General features: G+C 45.5%; 1 protein-coding gene across 1 annotated transcript in view; it reads right to left on the reverse strand.

Annotated features, from left to right (window-relative positions):
* Positions 1-801: 801 nt before the first annotated feature.
* TFDP1 (transcription factor Dp-1) overlaps positions 802-19,588 on the reverse strand; it is a 147,941-nt gene continuing 129,154 nt past the window's right edge. The window contains exon 12 of the mRNA XM_075336637.1: positions 802-2,053. Coding sequence (XP_075192752.1) covers positions 1,912-2,053 — 142 coding nt within the window. The 3' untranslated portion in view covers positions 802-1,911. The remainder of the gene's footprint in view (positions 2,054-19,588) is intronic.

The following is a 19,588-nucleotide window of genomic DNA, read 5'->3' on the forward strand; positions in this document are numbered from 1 at the left end:
CCTAAAGGCTACTTTACACGCTGCGATATCGGTACCGATATCACTAGCGTGGGTACCCGCCCCCATCTGTTGTGCGACACAGGCAAATCGCTGCCCGTGCCGCACAACATCGCGCAGACTCGTCACACATACTTACCTGGCCGGCGACGTCGCTGTGACCGGCGAACCGCCTCCTTTCTAAGGGGGCGGTCCGTGCAGCGTCACAGCGACGTCACTGAGCGGCCGCCCAATAGAAGCGGAGGGGCGGAGATGAGTGGCCGGAACATCCCCGCCCACCTCCTTCCTTCCTCATAGCGGCCGGGAGGCAGGTAAGGAGAGGTTCCTCGTTCCTGTGGCGTCACACATAGCGATGTGTGCTGCCGCAGGAATGACGAACTACATCGTTACTGCTGCAGTAACGATAATCGAGAATGGACCCCCATGTCACCAATGAGCGATTTTGCACGTTTTTGCAACGATGCAAAATCGCTCATCGGTGTCACACGCAGCAACATCACTAATGCGGCCGGATGTGCGTCACAAATTCCGTGGCCCCAACGACTCCGCATTAGCGATGTCGCAGCGTGTAAAGCCCCCTTTAGTCTAAAACTGTTCTTAAAGTCCATGCCAGAATTTTTTTTTTTTTGGAGACCAGTGTTATCTTTTCTTAGAAGCCAATGTATAAAAATAAAACTATATATTTAAGATAAACAGTGAACTGTATAATTATATTTTTTGCATTAAAATAACCTTACAAAAATGTAAAAAAAAAAAAAGAAATTAACAATTTACCTTGATATTAAATTCAATAACAACTTTTAATGCCCATGCACTTTTTATTAATAAAACTAACAGTGCCAAGTTAAACAATTCATTTATAAGTCTCTGTATAGTTAATAAAATTACATAAGTATGTATGTTCCAATAAAAAGATTATTGTATTTCAGCAGGCAGCTGAAAGCATTTGTGCAGTTAACCATTTCATGGATTTATCAGAAACTACTACAGCTTGCCTTGAAATTCATCATATAAAATATGAACTGCTAAACACGATTCACAAATCCAGAAGGGCAAGGGAAAAAAAAAAAAGAAAAAAAAAAAAGAAAAAAGCTTAAAACGCTATAATTTTAACATTATAATAGATTACAATGCATGTTTAGGAAACAAATACAAAACATTTGCTTCAGAACACATTAAAATGATAATTATGTAAACTATATATATATATTTATAAAACAAAAATAAAATCAAAAAGTTTACCTGGAAGAATTCAGGCAAATTATACTATAAGCAATATTTATAATTATATACTGTATATAGCAACCTTCAGGACATTTCACATAGCTGCACCAGCATTGCAGAAGTATCCTTTGCCAGAAAATGTATGTTATTTCCCCCGAAAAAAACATATACAATAGAAAGCTTAAAAATGGCTATAGTTCAAATTATGTGAGTTTCATAAAAAAAATACCAAAAAAAAACCCCCAAAACAAAAAGAAAAACGGTCTTTGGACTTTGCATGATTTCACAAAACCATACCTTACCGCACATTATTGAAGTAAATAAATGCCAAGTCTGAACATCGTGTTTCATTCCATTACACATAAGCAGGATATTTTATTCTGCATTTCAGGGGACAATACATCAGCATTGAAATGAGGTAAAATTAAGGGACAAAAAAAACAAAACCCAAAAAACTTTTAGAACAAAAATAAATTTACCCAAATATTCACTGCACAAAAATGTAAATAGGAAAAATTACCTAGATTATAAAAACCTTTGCTCTGTTACAATGAATTGCCTTAGCAGTTTGTTTTTTCTCAGCAGTGATGTTAAACAAGAGGAAAAGAAACACACAAAACAAAGTTCTTGTAGCTTTTTTTTTCTTAAGATTTTTCTTTTTTTTTTTTCTTTTACTGTATACAATTCACATCAGTCATCATCATCATTCTCAAAGTCATCATCATCTTCATCTTCCTCCTCTCCAACATAAGAGACAGGTGTCTCCACCCTCGAGCTGCTGTACTGTGAACCATTGGAACTGGTTGCCAGCATCCCATCGGTGGTCAAATCACTGCAAAACAAAGTATTGCATCATTTTGTGTTAGGTGTCAAAATATTATCCGCAACCTGGATTTCTTAAAGGGACTAAAAATAAATTAGAGTCCCCCCGTATTATGATACCCAGAACAGATAAAGCACATGGCTACAGGCTGCAGCCCCCAGCCGTGCACTTATTTTGGCTGTGTATCAAAATAAGAGGAATCACATAATAAGAGGAATAAATTGGCTTAGGGTCTAAGCCCTAGATTAGTAATGGGAGGAGTCTATGAGACCCTCCATTACTAGTTTGTAAGTTAAAGTAAATAAACACAAACACCTACAAAATCCATTATTTGAAATTAAAAACAAAAAAACCCTCTTTCACCAATTTTTTAACCCCCCCCCAAAACACCCAGGTCCGACGTAATCCACAAGAGGTCCCACGATGATTCCAGCTCTGCTACATCTGAACTAAGAGCATATGGCCATAGAACGTGACCGTCTACTGTGAGGTTCAGGCAGGACTGAACCATAGCAATAAGCGGTTATGTCACTCAGGTTATTTGCAGTTACAGCTGTAGGTTCCCACGGTCCTTCACCTGTTATTGCAGGCAACCTGACCTAAGGTGACCTCATTAAACTCCGTGAACTCACCTGCATCTCCTGGCAGAAAACCCATGTTTTTTGCCAAGAGATGCAGATTTGGTGCTGAAATATTTACACATATAATCCTGAACCTATTCTACACTTCCTGGCAAAAAAAATCGCATCATACCGAATGTGGTTTTGATGCATTTTTTTTTTGCCATTAAGTGTAGATTGGATGCATGAATATGGTGTAAAAATTTCATCACCAGAGTTGCATCTCTTGGCCCAAAAAAGGAAAAAAAACAAAAACGGTTTTGATGCAGTTACAGTGCAGTTTTCTGGCAGGAGGTGCATATTTGGTGCTGAAATGTCTACACCAGATCACGGCACCAAATTTGCACCTCTTGGCAGAAAACCGCTCCGAAACTGCATGAAAACTGGTATTGGTTTTTTTTTTGCATTTTTTGGGCCAAGAGATGCAAATTTGGTGATGATATTTTTGCACCATATTCCTTACACGCACTTTACACCTCCTGGCAAAAAATCGAATCACTAGTGATGCATTTTGTTTTTGTTTGCCAGCAGGTATAGATTGGGTGCAGGAATATGCTGTTGCAATTTCAACACCAAATCTGCATCTCTTGGCAAAAAAACATGGGGTTTTCTGCCAGGAAATGCAGGTCTGTGGACCAGTAAAGTCGGTGACCTCACCTCAGGTCATGTCACTGACTTTACTGAGGTCACCTGGAGGTCAACTTACCTGCGATCACAAGTGGGGGGCCGTGGGAACCTCCAGCTGTAACCGCAAATAACCTGAGTGATGTCACCGCTCATCGGAGAGCTCAGTCTTTGCCTGACGCTCACAGCAGGTGGTCATGTTCTATGGCCGCACGCTGCACTTTCAGATGTAGCAGAGCTGGAATTGTCGTGGGACCTCTTTTGGATTATGTCTGACCTGGGTGGTTTTGGGATTAATAAATTAGAGAAAGAGGGTGTTTTTTGTATTTTACTTCAGGATTTTTGGGTTGTTTGTGTATATTTCTTTTCACTTAAAGATTACTAATGAGGGGGATCTCATAGATGCCTCCCATTACTAATCTAGGGCTAAATGGCAGTTGTGAGCTGCCATCAACCCTTTATTACCCAGATTGGGTAATCTAGGGCAATCAGGAAGAGCTGTGTGAAATGCTAGGACTGTCACATCTAATGGATGCAACAATCCTGGGCGGCTGCAGGCTGCTACATTTAGGCTCGGGGGGGAGGCAATAAGCATCGATCTCCCCAGACTCCCTGACTCCCCAGACTCCCTGAGATTGCAAGCTCCCATCTGTCGGGCTTGCTTGGCCAGGGAAGCGGTGAATATGGATAAGCAATAATTTGTGGTCCTGGAAGAACAGTAAGCAGCCCTGAAACAGTTACAGCCGCACGGGAGACTCGGTAAGTATAGCGCACTTGATTGATTATTAATTTTCTTTTTTTTTTCATTTTCACAAGTTGCTGGGCCCCAATCATTAGCCGGAGTTTCCTGAGAACTCCAGGCCCTTGACCGGAACCTGGATACTTTTGAAACCGCACGGATCCGGACTTCTACAGTCCAGATCTGCCCATCACTACTCCTAAGCCATCTAAATGGGCATGAACGTCAAAGAAAGTTGAATAAAATTATATTTTAAAATACTTAAACCATAAAATTATTCTGTAGAATGGATTTGTTATTAGACTTGTTTTATACGACACTCTTGAATTGAATGCACATGACTGTGGCTCATGGTCCATGCACAGACAGCATTTTCTGGACAACCTGTGGGTCTCCTAACCAGAACTAAACAGCTTGATGGGTACAGTGCCTTGAAAAAGTATTCATACCCTGTGACCTTTTCCACATTACCCCCACAAACTTACATGTAGTTTGTTTTTTTTAATTGGGGTTTTGTGAGATATACAGTACTAACACAAAGAAGCAAGTATTTGTGAGATGTAAAGGAAATGATGCATGGTTTTATAAATATTTTAAAAATATAAATCTTAAAATTGTGATGTGCATTTGTTTTCAGCCTCTGTAGTCTGACCGCTAAATAAAATCTGAACTGACTAATTGCCTCCAAAAACAAGTCAATTAATACATTTATTCTCAGTATAACTACAGCTGTTTTGTGAAGGCCACAGATTTGTTTGTGAACATTAGAGATCAAACATTATCATGAAAACCAAGGAACACATCAGACAGGTTAGGAATAAAGTTGTGAAGAGTAAAAAAAAGGGCTAGGCTATTAAGAAAATATCCCAAGACATCTTATGGAACACTGTTCAATCCATCATCCAAACATGGAAGGAGTATGGCACAACTGCAAACCTACCTAGACATGGCCATCCACCTAAACTGACATCCCAAGTAAGGATATAAAAAATTAAAGCAGCGAAGAAGCCCATTTTCACTCTCGAAGAGCTAAAGAAATCCATAGCTCAGGGGGGAGAATCCATCCAGAGCACAACTATTAGTCGCATACACCACAAATCTGGACTTTATGGAACAGTGTTTGAAAGAAAGCGAGTTGAAAGCAATCCATAAAAAGTCTCATTTGCAACAAGTCATTTAGGGAACACAATTAGCATGTGGAAGAAGATGCTCTAATCAGATGAGCTCAAAGTAGAACTTTTTGGGCTAAATGCAAAAACTATAAGTTGTGGAAAACTAACACTACACATCACCCCATAAACACCATCCCCACCGTCAAACATGGCGGGGATGCTTTTCTTCAGCAGGGATAGAGAAGCTGGTCAGAATTAAAGGGAACCTGTCACCAGTTTTTTGCCCTGTAAGCTGCAGCCACCACCACTGGGCTCTTATATACAGCATTCTAACATGCTGTATATAAGAGCCCAGGCTGCTGGGTATAACATAAAAAACACTTTATAATACTCACCTAGAAGGTCGCTCCGATGCCCAACGGTCGGATGGGTGGCGCCGTTCTCCGGGACCGGCGCCTCCCCTTTCGGCCATCTTAGTCTTCCTTATTCTGAAGCCACGGTGCATGACGCGTCTACGTCATACACACGCGCCGGCATTGAGGTCCTGCGCAGGCACACTTTGATCTGCCCGGCTCAGGGCAGATCAAAAGTGCACCTTTGCAGGACCTCAATGCCGGGTATGTGGGGCTCAATGTATTTAGGAGGCTATCTGGGGCTCCATGTATATAGGGGCTATGCGAGGCTTATAATGCATGTAGGAGGCTATGTGATGGCTCATTCTCTATAGAGGAGGCTATTTGATGGCTCATTCTGTATATAGGGAGATATGTGAGGGCTCATGCTGTACTTACGAGGCTATGTGAGGCTCATACTGTATATATGAGGTCATGTGGGGCTCAAAGTATACAGATGGCTATGTGTATAAATATATATAGGAGGCTATGTGCTATGTGGGGGCTCATACTGCATATTAGAGAGTCCAGAAGCAAGGGGAATTTCAAGCTCACCCAGCGGAGATAATCAAAAACGGTGCATGGAAGGGAGGCCACTCCTAAGTCCAATCACGAAAACAGATCCAGCATCCAGTCTAATAGGTAGAATAAATATATTCACTCTTTATTGAATTTCTATTAAAATAGCCATTGATGTGGCTTGGTGCGAACCATACACATGACACATTTCGGACGTCGCAGCGTCCTTGATCACACATATTAGGGAGCCATGTGGGGGCTCATACAGTATACAAGAGGACGTGAGAGTTCATAATGTATGTAGATAGCTATGAGCTATGCGAAGGCTCATGCTGTGTGTATATATATATATATATATATATATATATATAGGGAGGGCTGTGCGTGGGCTAATGTTGTCTATAGGTGGATGTCCGCATACTTAATATTAAGTGATACAATGTAAAATTATAATTCATATGTTAATATCAAGCAGAATTAGTTTCAGCCTATTGGTTCGGCCTTCCACACCAGTTACGGTCTCTCATGTGAAATAAAAAAAAATCCCAGCACTCACTAGATTTATGTTTGGTTGGTCCTTTATTTACATTCCTGATTATCTACAGTTAGGTCCAGAAATATTTGGACAGTGACACAATTTTCGCAAGTTGGGCTCTGCATGCCACCACATTGGATTTGAAATGAAATCTCGACAACAGAATTCAAGTGCAGATTGTAACGTTTAATTTGAAGGTTTGAACAAAAATATCTGATAGAAATTGTAGGAATTGTACACATTTCTTTACAAACACTCCACATTTTAGGAGGTCAAAAGTAATTGGACAAATAAACCAAACCCAAACAAAATATTTTTATTTTCAATATTTTGTTGCGAATCCTTTGGAGGCAATCACTGCCTTAAGTCTGGAACCCATGGACATCACCAAACGCTGGGTTTCCTCCTTCTTAATGCTTTGCCAGGCCTTTACAGCCGCAGCCTTCAGGTCTTGCTTGTTTGTGGGTCTTTCCGTCTTAAGTCTGGATTTGAGCAAGAGAAATGCATGCTCAATTGGGTTAAGATCTGGTGATTGACTTGGCCATTGCAGAATGTTCCACTTTTTTGCACTCATGAACTCCTGGGTAGCTTTGGCTGTATGCTTGGGGTCATTGTCCATCTGTACTATGAAGCGCCGACCGATCAACTTTGCGGCATTTGGCTGAATCTGGGCTGAAAGTATATCCCGGTACACTTCAGAATTCATCCGGCTACTCTTGTCTGCTGTTATGTCATCAATAAACACAAGTGATCCAGTGCCATTGAAAGCCATGCATGCCCATGCCATCACGTTGCCTCCACCATGTTTTACAGAGGATGTGGTGTGCCTTGGATCATGTGCCGTTCCCTTTCTTCTCCAAACTTTTTTCTTCCCATCATTCTGGTACAGGTTGATCTTTGTCTCATCTGTCCATAGAATACTTTTCCAGAACTGAGCTGGCTTCATGAGGTGTTTTTCAGCAAATTTAACTCTGGCCTGTCTATTTTTGGAATTGATGAATGGTTTGCATCTAGATGTGAACCCTTTGTATTTACTTTCATGGAGTCTTCTCTTTACTGTTGACTTAGAGACAGATACACCTACTTCACTGAGAGTGTTCTGGACTTCAGTTGATGTTGTGAACGGGTTCTTCTTCACCAAAGAAAGTATACGGCGATCATCCACCACTGTTGTCATCCGTGGACGCCCAGGCCTTTTTGAGTTCCCAAGCTCACCAGTCAATTCCTTTTTTCTCAGAATGTACCCGACTGTTGATTTTGCTACTCCAAGCATGTCTGCTATCTCTCTGATGGATTTTTTCTTTTTTTTCAGCCTCAGGATGTTCTGCTTCACCTCAATTGAGAGTTCCTTAGACCGCATGTTGTCTGGTCACAGCAACAGCTTCCAAATGCAAAACCACACACCTGTAATCAACCCCAGACCTCTTAACTACTTCATTGATTACAGGTTAACGAGGGAGACGCCTTCAGAGTTAATTGCAGCCCTTAGAGTCCCTTGTCCAATTACTTTTGGTCCCTTGAAAAAGAGGAGGCTATGCATTACAGAGCTATGATTCCTAAACCCTTTCTCCGATTTGGATGTGAAAACTCTCATATTGCAGCTGGGAGTGTGCACTTTCAGCCCATATTATATATAATTGTATTTCTGAACATGTTTTTGTAAACAGCTAAAATAACAAAACTTGTGTCACTGTCCAAATATTTCTGGACCTAACTGTATTCCATGAGCACCATGCAAGATGGGCGGGAGTGCTGATCATTTGTGGATTATACAGTCTCTCATGTGGCCCCTCAGGAAAATTAATTACCCACTTCGAGTTTAGATGAAAGCATAGTCATGTGTTTGAATGGCCCAGTCAGTCACAGTCCAGACCTAAATCCCACTGAGAATCTCCATCCAACCTCACTGAGCTAGCTCTAGTTTGAGAAAGACGAATTTCAGCCTCTAGATGGGCAAAGCTGGTATATACTTACCCAAAAGACTTGCAGCAGTAATTGCAGCAAAAGGTAGTCCTACAAAGTGTTGACTCAGGGGGCTGAATACAAATGCACATCATAATTTTTCAGACATATTTATAGGGTATTTAGAAAACCATGCATCATTTCCTTTATACTTCAGAAATACTTCTTTATTGTGTTGGTATAGGACATAAAATGCCAATAACGTGAAAAAATATAAAAAAGCTCATGGGGTTTGAAAACGTTTTTTATAAAGCCACTTTATATATGAAGCTATTGAGTTTGAGCCAGGAAATGTGTGGACAGGGTCCAGAAATCAAGGTCTGCACATGGCCTACACATCAGATATGAGAACGCAGTAAGTTATCATGAAAATGGTATCTGATCTGCAAACAGGAGGTATCCATTGTTAAGTCCACTCATATGGTGACAGATAGTTGCTCGTGGTCATAACCATGGACACCTAAGCTGCAATGCCCTGCACATGAGGTAAGAGACATGTCTATATTAGAAGAATTATACTACATTTTTACCTGGAGGTATTTGCTAATATTATTACAGCTACTACATATTGGGATAGGATTTTGGAGATGGGAATAACCCATTAAATGTTTGGCCATGACGTGATGCACCTAGCACCTGCACTTGGCTTTAACAGTCATTCTGTGCTGGCAGAATCCCTTTAAATGCTGCTGGCAAACTCTGATAGCGGCATTAATAGCACCCTGGCATGGGGGTGCATCATCCTATGCACCTCTGTGCTGGGATCGACGGACGCCAATGGGTTGCTGTGACAGCCAGGCTTCAAAGACGACAATGATTTTTACTATAAGGCCAGGGCCACATGGGGACTAATGCGATCCTTGCATGACACTCGGCAGTCAAGCAGGCAGCACAGCAGAGGCTGAGTGTCATGCGAGTGTCACTGCAACTGAGGTTCGATCATGCAAATCGGACTTCAGCTGCAAGGGACGGGCCGGCACTAAAGAGGGGAGGGCCGGCGCTGAGGAAGGGAGGGCCAGAGCTGAGGAGGGGTGGGCCGGCACGGAGGAGGAGAGGGAGGGATTTATCTCCCTCTCTCCTCCGTAGCCAGCTATTGCCATTCTTGCCCTGCACTCGCGGAACACCTGTGTACCGCGAGTGCAGTGCAATCTTTCTTTCGCCCCATAGACTTGAATGGGTGCAAGAGAAAGAGTCACGCATTACAGTCACAGCATGCTGCGATCGTTTTCTCGGTCCGATTGAGGCCGAGAAAATGATCGCTCATGGGTGCTGGGACATAAGTTAATATTGGTCCAAGTGGAATGCGATGTTTTATCGCATTCCACTCGGTCCGATTTTCGTGCCGTGTGTCTTAGACCTAAGAAGCAATATTGTTATACTGCTGTGTATTACACAAATGATCACTCAATTGAATGTTCAAGTAACATAAGGGGACTAAAAGTAAAAATAATTAAAAAACATTTGGTATCACTGGATCCAAAAAGTCTAATTTATCAAAATATAAAAATAATTAACCCGATCAGTACACACAAGAGTATTCAAAAAGCCAAATTGTTTTGTTTTTTTGGTTAAGGCAATACCGTAAAAAATACTTCAAGAAGTGATTAAAATATCATAGCTATCAAACAATCTATCAAAAAAAAAACAAAACGATGTCTCACCCGGCAAAAAATAAAGACTTCACACAACTCCATCGATCGAAAAAAGAATATGTTAAAGGACTCGAAATATGGCAACACACTAAATATATGTATTTTTTCACCACTACAATAATTAAAAAACTGAACAATTTTTGTACCGCAGTAGTCTTACGCGGGCTTTACACGCTGCGACATCACTAGCCAATGCTAGCGATGTCGAGCGTGATAGCACCCGCCCCTATCGTACGGCCGATATGTGGTGATCGCTGCCATAACATTATCGCTACGGCAGCGTCACGCGCACTTACCTGCTCTGCGACATCGCTGTGACCGGCGAACCACCTCCTTTCTAAGGGGCCGGTTCGTTTAGCGTCACAGTGACGTCACTAAGCGGTCACCCAATCAAAGCGGAGGGGCGGAGATGAGCGGGACGAACATCCCGCCCACCTTCTTCCTTCCTCATTGTGGGCGGGACGAAGGTAAGGCGATGTTCCTTGCTCCTGCGATGTCGTAGTGTGCAAAGTACCCCTTACTGTTGAGAATCATACTGCCAGGTCATATTTACCACATTATGTCTGAATTGCACCGATTCACCCCCCCCGCCCATCCCCCAATTTCACAGCACTCTGAATTTTTTCCCATTATCCATTACACTATGGGGTAAAATGAATGGTGTTGATCAACTCATCCCACAAAAATAAAAATCATACACTTATGCGTATATATGGACAGAAAAAGAAAAAAGTTATGGCTCTTGGAAGTGGGGAGGAAAAAACTAAACTGAAAAAAAGGAAAGTGGCTGTGGCGGGAAGAGATTAATAAATATGACAGGTCAATGATGGCCAAAAATTGACAGTTATTGGACAGCACAATTATTGGATATCCAATGGTTGCATTACGTTTTGTTGAATAAAAGGGGTATTCTCATGTTATATTACTTTAGTTAGCATGAAAATAAACAATTTTGCAATTGCCTTTCATTTTCTATCTGCTTTCACTCTCCTGCAATGAGAGCTTTTATCTTACGCAGTGTACAGCTTGTTTCCAAGAGATTAGTTGAGTATGTGAAGTAGTTACATTGTATGAGAGGAGTTAACTCCCAATATCCAAGCCACTTCTCTCCAGCACATTGATTTTCATAAAGAAGTTAGCTGCTCACATCCCTTCCTCTCTGTTCCTCACAGGGCTATCGGTATAAGCCCACACAGGCACCCTATATACAGCATCAGCCCCACTCACAGCCCCCCTATACACAGTATGAGCCCACACTATGTATGAGCCCCCACATTGCTTTGTATATAGTATGAGTATACTATGTATGTATAGTATAGTATGAGTATACACTCATATGTATGTATGTATAGTATGAGTATACAAATAGTATGAGCACCCAGTGTCACTCTGTATACAGTGTGAGGCTCAAAGTAGTCTCCTTGTACACAATATTACCCCCACATAATCCCCTAAATGCAATATACGTCTCTAAAAAGCCCCCAATATACAATATGAGTGCTTAAAAGAAGGGAATTTTGTTTACTTACCGTAAATTCCTTTTCTTCTAGCTCCAATTGGGAGACCCAGACAATTGGGTGTATAGCTATTGCCTCTGGAGGCCACACAAAGTATTACACTTAAAAGTGTAAGGCCCCTCCCCTTCTGGCTATACACCCCCAGTGGGATCACTGGCTCACCAGTTTTAGTGCCAAAGCAAGAAGGAGGAAAGCCAATAACTGGTTTAAAGACCAATTCAATCCGAGGAAACATCGGAGAACTGAACCATACCACATGAACAACATGTGTACCCGAAAAAACAGAAAAACCCCGAGAAAACAGGGCGGGTGCTGGGTCTCCCAATTGGAGCTAGAAGAAAAGGAATTTACGGTAAGTAAACAAAATTCCCTTCTTCTTTGTCGCTCCATTGGGAGACCCAGACAATTGGGATGTCCAAAAGCAATCCCTGGGTGGGTAAAAGAATACCTCATGATAGGGCCGTCAAACGGCCCTCTCCTACAGGCGGCCAACCGCCGCCTGAATGACTTATCTACCTAGGCTGGCGTCTGCCGAAGCGTAGGTATGCATCTGATAATGCTTGGTAAAAGTAAGTAGACTCGACCAGGTGGGTGCCTGACACACCTGCTGAGCCGTAGCCTGGTGCCGTAATGCCCAGGATGCACCCACGGCTCTGGTAGAATGGGCCTTCGGCCTTGAGAGAACCAGAAGCCCAGTAGAACTGTAGGTTTCAAGAATTGGTTCCTCGAGCCCCCGAGCAAGGGTGGATCTGGAAGCTTGCGACTGTTTACGCCGACCAGCGACAAGGACAAAGAGTGCATCCGGGTGGCGCAGGAGCGCCATGCGGGAAGTAGAACCTGAGTGCTCTCACCAGAACCAACAGATGCAAATCTTTCTGAAATTGATGGACTGGACGAGGACACAAAGAAGGTGAGGTGATATCCTGATTGATATGAAAATGGGATACCACCTTAGGGAGAAATTCCGGAACCGGACGCAGAACTACCCTGTCCTGGTGAAGGACCAGGAAGGGAGTTTGTATGAGAGCGTTGCTAGCTCGGAAACTCTCCTAAGAGACGAGACCGTTACTAGAAGGCCACTTCCCGTGAAAAACGGGAAGGGAGACATCCTTCAAAGGCTCGAAAGGCGGCATCTGGAGAGCAATTAGAACCTTGTTCAGATCTCAGGGCTCTAACGGCCGCTTGTACGGAGTGCTGAGAAGACAAACTCCCCGTAGGAACGTGCGTACCTGAGGAAGTCGTCGTTTCTGAAAAAATACAGATAGCGCTGAGACTTGTCCCTAAAGGGAACTGAGCGACAACCCATTTTCCTACCTAGATTGCAGGAAGGAAGGAAACATAGACGATGCAACCGGCCAGGGAGAAACACCCTGCGCCGAGCACCGAGATAAGAACATCTTCCACGTCCTGTGGTCAATCTTGGCGGACGTTGGTATGCTAGCCTGTCTCATGGTGGCAACCACGTCCTGAGGTAATCCTGACGACACTAGGTTCCAGGACTCAATGCCACACCATCCGGTTGAGGGCCGTAGAATTCAAATGGAAGAATGGCCCTTGAGACAGCCAGTCTGATTGGTCTGGTAGTGCCCCCGGTTAGCCTACCGTGAGGCACCACAGAACCGAGTACCACAACATCCTCGGCCAATTTGTAGCGACGAGGATGGCGCGGCCGCAGTCGGTCTTGATCTAGCGCAGTACTCTGGGCAACAATGCCAGAGGTGGCACCTAAGGTAGCTGGAACTGCGACCAATGCTGAACTAAGGCGTTTGCCGCCAGAGCTCGATGATTGTGAAACCGTGCCATGAAGCTGGCACATTGTTGTTGTGCCGTGACGCCATTAGATCGACGTCCGGCCTCTGTCAGCGGCGCCAGATCTCCTGAAACCCGTCCGGGTGAGGAGACCATACTCTTTCGGCCACACCTCAGCGACTTAGGAAGTCAGCTTCCTAGTTTCCACACTTGGGATGTGAATTGTGGATATGGTGGATGCCGCGTCTTCCACCCACATCAGAACCTGCCGGACTTCCTGGAAGGCTTGCCGGTTGCGCGTTCTTCCTTGGTGGTTGATGTATGCCACCGCTGTGGAGCTGTCCGACTGAAGTCGGATATGCTTGCTTTCCAGCCGCTGTTGGAAGGATTGTAGGGCAAGATACACTGCTCTGTGTTCAAGAACATTGATCTGAAGAGTGGACTCTTGCTGAGTCCACGTACCCTGAGCGCTGTAGTGGAGAAAAACTGCTCCCCACCCTGATAGACTCGCGTCTGTCGTAACTATCGCCCAGGACGGGGATAGGAAGGACCTTCTTTTTGACCAAGAGGTGAGAAGAAGCCACCACCGTAGAGATTCCTTGGCCGCCTGAGAAAGAACGACGACTCTGTTGAGGGACGTCGACTCCTCGTCCCATTGGCGGAGAATGTCCCATTTTAGTGGACGCAGTAAAACTGCGCGAAAGGAACTGCCTCCATTGCTACCATCTTACGTAGGAAGTGCATGAGGCGTCTCAATGTGTGCGACTGGTTCTTAAAGAAGAGCTTGCAGCCCGTAGTGAATGCTGTTTGTCTAGCGGCAGCTTCACTATCGCTGAGAGAGTAAGAAACTCTATGCCTAGATATGTTATCGATAGGGTCGGGGTCGGATCTGACTTTAAAAAGTTGATGATCCACCCAAAACTCTAGAGAGTCTCCAGCGCAACGTTCGGGCAGTGTTGGCATGTTTCCTAAGAGAGTGCCTTGACAAGTAGATCGTCTAAATACGGGACCACAGAGTGACCCTGAGAGTGCAGGACTGTGACTACTGCTGCCCTGACCTTGGCGAAGACCAGTTGGACTGTCGCTAGCCGGAAGGTAGAGCTACGAACAGAGGGTGTTCGTCTCCTATAACGAAGCGTAGAAACGCTAGTGCTCTGGATCAATCGGCACGTGTGGATAAGCATCCTTGATGCCTAATGATGCTAGGAAATATCCTTGGGACCTTGAGGCGATGACATGGCGGAGGGATTCCATCCGGAACCGCCTGGTGTCCACGAGCTTGCTGAGCATTTTTAGATCCAGAACGGGACGGAACGGCCCGTTGTTATAGGTACCGCAAAGAATTTGGGGTAAAAATCGTGACCTTGTTCCTGAAGAGGAACGGGGGTCATCACTCTTTCTGCCTATAGAGTGCACCCTGTTTGCAGAAGAGCAGCGGCCCGGCCGGGAGGTGGAGAAATTCTGAAGAATCGAGTTGGAGGACGAGAAGTGAGCTCTATCCTGTACCCGTGAGACAGAATGTCTCACACTCAATGGTCATTGACCTATGGCAGCTAAATATCGCCAAGGCGGGAGAGCCTGCTACCGACCGAGGCCGCAAGTCATGAGGAAGCCGCCTTGGAAGCGGGTTTTCAGACTGTCGCTTTTTTGGGCGAGACTGAGCCCGCTAAGAATCTTAGCTCCTCTGATCCTTTTGAGTCCACATTGGACGAGGAAAAATGGGACCTGCCCGAGCCTCGAAAAGGCCGAAAACCCCGACTGCCTCTTGCTCTGTTGGGGTTTGTTGTGTCCGGGCTGAGGAAAGGATGAATCCTTACCCCTGGACTGTTTGATGGTTACATCCAACGCTCACCAAACAGTCGGTCAGCAGAAAAAGGCAACTGGTTAGGCAACCTTTTTTGGAAGCAGAATCTGCCTTCCATTCACTTAACGAGCAGACCAGGCTCTGCTTAAAAACACGGAGTAGCGGAGGCTACCGCCGCACGGTTCGCAGAGTCCAGGACAACCTGAATCGCGTAAGAAACAAATGCAGACATTTGAGAGGTTAAGGATGCCACCTGCGGCACAGATGTACGTGTAACCGTGTCAATCTGTGTAAGACAAGCTGAAATAGCTTGGAGTGCCCCAAGGGAGAGAATGCCGGAGCCAACGGTGCGCCGACAGCCTCATAGATGGCTTTCGACCAGAGATCCATCTGTCTGTCAGTGGCATCTTTGAGTTTGCAGTTCCATCTCCCACTGCAACTATGGATCTAGCTACAAGCCTGGAGATTGGAGGATGCCGCTCGGGACATTGGGTCCAGTCCTTGACCAAGTCAGGGGACAGGGATAACGTGTATCCTAAGCCGTTTGGAGAAGCGCATATCTGGATAAGCGTGGTGTTCCTGGACTGCCTCTCTGAAGGCAGAGTGGTCCAGAAAAATACGTGAAGCTGACTCCTCCACTGGAGGAGCTGTGAGAAATAACCCACATTCTATAGATGGACGCTATAAGATTATTTACTATGGCGTCACAATCAGGTGTATCCAGATTGAGAGCGGTCTCAGGATCAGAATCCTGAGCCGCTACTTCCGCCTCATTACACAGCGAGTCCTTCTGTTAGGACCCTGATGAAACCGAGGCCGCTCATAGCGAGCCCACTTAGGCTGTCTGGGACTGACGTCCGTGCAGAGCCGTGACTCTGGGATGCGTGTGACATTCCCGGAGCTGTTAGTTATTCACACTGAGGGGGGCCATGGATCAATGATTCAACAGTGCCCATATTGTGAGAGACATGTCCGGACTGCTAGGCTTCTAGTATCATAGCCATAGTCTCAGAAAAACTGTCAGTAAATACTGCAGACACCGTCCTCATCCCCTGGCCATTAGTGCATACAATGGGAGTCTATGTACCTGCCGGCCGTATAGCCGTACATGCTGTACCAGCTGTATAGAAAAACATGTGGTTCTGCACCTTTGTTTTACACAGAGAATATGCTGATAACTCCTCCGCATAATCCAGGAGGGTATATACAACGTGCGACCAAACAGTGCAATGTATATAGTACAAGCATATCTATAAGTGCACTTCTGCACTAGTGGGGTTAGCACCACAGGTGCTGCTTAACGCCTGTTACAGCGATTGTGTGACTATCAGAATGCCAGGGTCTTCCACACTTGTCTCTGTATCGTACAGAAACTGACACTAATGGCTGCCGGTGTCCTTGTAGAGAAGGAAGCCGTGGGCGTGCCTGAGAAAGTGCGGGAATCCGGACTCACAGTGCACACAGTGAGAGGGGTGGAGTATGCAAAACATACTCCAGCTCTCAGCTCTGCTCTATGCAGCGTCACGCCCCTACCCTGACTGTCAGGGCTGTGGGCGGTAACGAAGGGAGCTAGGCCCAGAAGCCGGGGACTCGAGTTAACAGCGCGGCCGCCGTAAAAGCGCGGGCCGCGCTGAAGTCCCCGGCGCACCACAAGTGCCAGCCGCGCCGCAGTTCCAGCGGCCGGCGCGACCGATTCATAGAAGTGGCCAGCGTCCCGCCCCTCTCCTGACTGGCAGGTCTGGGGGCGGGAACGAACGGAAGCAGGCCGCAAAAAACCGGGGACTCTAGTTATCAGCGCGGCCGCCGTAAAAGCGCGGGCCGCGCTGAAGTCCCCGGCGCACCACAAGTGCCAGCCGCGCCGCTGCCAGCGGCCGGCGCGACCGATTCCTGGAAGTGGCCAGCGTCCCGCCCCTCTCCTGACTGGCAGGTCTGGGGGCGGGAACGAACGGAAGCAGGCCGCAAAAGCCGGGGACTCTAGTTATCAGCGCGGCCGCCGTAAAAGCGCAGGCCGCGCTGAAGTCCCCGGCGCACTACAAGTGCCAGCCGCGCCGCAGTCCCAGCGGCCGGCGCGACCAATTCCCATAAGTGAGCCTGCTTCAGCAAAGCTGAATGAGGCCATGGCACAGGCGCCGCAGCGCTGATGTCCCCCGGCGCACTACAACACCCAGCATGCTGCGGTGTGAGCGCCAAATGCACGGGGACACAGAGTACCTTGAGGAAGCAGGGCCATGTCCCTGATGTACTCCGCTCCATCCAGCATCTTCTCCAGGGGCTGTAGATGGAGCACGGTCTCAGTGCCTGGAGACCGGTAAATCCCACTTCACCCAGAGCCCTGTAAAAAGGGATGGGGAAGGAATCAGCATGTGGGCTCCTGCCGCCGTACCCGCAATGGGTACCTCAACCTTACAAACACCTCCGACATACAGTGGGGTGAGAAGGGAGCATGCTGGGGACACTATATGTGTCCTCTTTTCTTCCATCCGACATAGTCAGCAGCTGCTGCTGACTAAAAAGTGGAGCTATGCGTGGATGTGTTGCCTCCTTCGCACAAAGCACAAAACTGGTGAGCCAGTGATCCCACTGGGGGTGTATAGCCAGAAGGGGAGGGGCCTTACACTTTTAAGTGTAATACTTTGTGTGGCCTCCAGAGGCAATAGCTATACACCCAATTGTCTGGGTCTCCCAATGGAGCGACAAAGAAAGCCCGGTATATACAATGAGCCCCAACATAGCCCGTTAAATACAGTATGAGCCCCCCACAGTCCTCCTATATACCGTAAGAGCCCTTGCATAACCTCTTTATACACAGTATGAACCCTCACATAGCTTCCTTATACAGAGTATGAGCTCCAACATAGCCTCCTTATACACAGTATGAACCCCAAATAATGTCCATATACACAGTATGAGCCCCACATAGCCCACTATATAAAGTATGAGCCCCCAAATAGTCTCCTTATATACAGTATGAGCCTTCTTATAAAAAGTAAGGACCCTCACTTAGCCCTCCTACATACATTATGAGCCCATACATAGCCTCCTATATACTTATGAGCCCCCACATAAAAAACACCACATACATTCCCTTACCCCCAGCACTATGCTATGCTCCAGTCTCCACTGCACTGACACAGCAGACGCGATGACATTACGTCATCACGTCTGCTGTTTCAGATGAACAAGGTGATTGGGGGAAGACGGAGCTGACAGCTTCCTGAGGATACAGATAGCGGCAACATCAGGACACATGGGGTGGACGGCGAATGACACGGTGCAGCCCATGGGTTCATTGTGCTCTGTGGACCACTCTTTGCCCACCCCTGGTGTAGACACAAGTCACTTGCAGACCATTAATGTGTTGTTGCTAGCCATGACCAAAGTGTGCTTGACACTGATCGTTACTCAATCAAGCCTCAGGGTTCTCAAGAGCAACTGGAGTGTAAAGTATAATGTAAGTCAATAGGAAAGTCGAGCATTTTTAATCTCTGATACTCGATCAAGTAACGAGCACTCTCGCTCATCACTAGTTATAGAATGACTGAGCTCTGACAAGAAAGATCACTCAAGGAGATGTGTTTGTTCCCAAGGCAAGGAGGAAGTGACAGACTGCAAAGCTATGAGCACCTTATGAGACAACTTGAGAGTACCCCTTAAGCCATACGTGGGGGGTATTTTTCTGTTGTGGATTTTTGGAATTCTCCAAGATGTTCGTTTACCGCACTGTGAAATGAGATTTTTGCAGAAGTATAAACATGCTGGGGATATAAAAATTTGCAGGATCACTAAGAAATCTTGAAATGGGCAATACGTTTTTACAAAAGGTACCAAATGTGTAATTTAATTCCTTTTAACGCAAGTTGCAAAGTAGTGTTCACAGGAGGACAAACTAAGGCAGATACCACATATTAGAATAAGTGACAAATGTAGAATGGACCAAACTAGTTTAAGCTGCTAGATAAGATAGTGCATGCTTTAAAGGGACTCTGTCACCAGGTTTTTGCCATCTAATCTGAGAGCAGCATATCGTAGGGCCAGAGATCCTGATTCCAGCAATGTCACTTACTGGGCTGCTAGATGTAGCTTTTATAAAAGTACTATTTAATTAGCAGGAGATTATCATTATAGTACTACTTGGCGTGCTGTTAGATAGTCCAGCCTATTCATGAGCTCGCCATAACCCTGCTCTACATTCAAATAACTGCTAGATCTGCAGCAGAGAAAACAGTGATTTTATCAAAATGACAGCAAACAGCTCCGTAAGCGACACATCGCTAGAATCAGGGTCTCGGTCTCTACATTATGCTGCTCTCAGATGGGGT

This window comes from Anomaloglossus baeobatrachus, chromosome 2, assembly GCF_048569485.1.
Source record: "Anomaloglossus baeobatrachus isolate aAnoBae1 chromosome 2, aAnoBae1.hap1, whole genome shotgun sequence".
NCBI lineage: Eukaryota > Metazoa > Chordata > Amphibia > Anura > Aromobatidae > Anomaloglossus > Anomaloglossus baeobatrachus.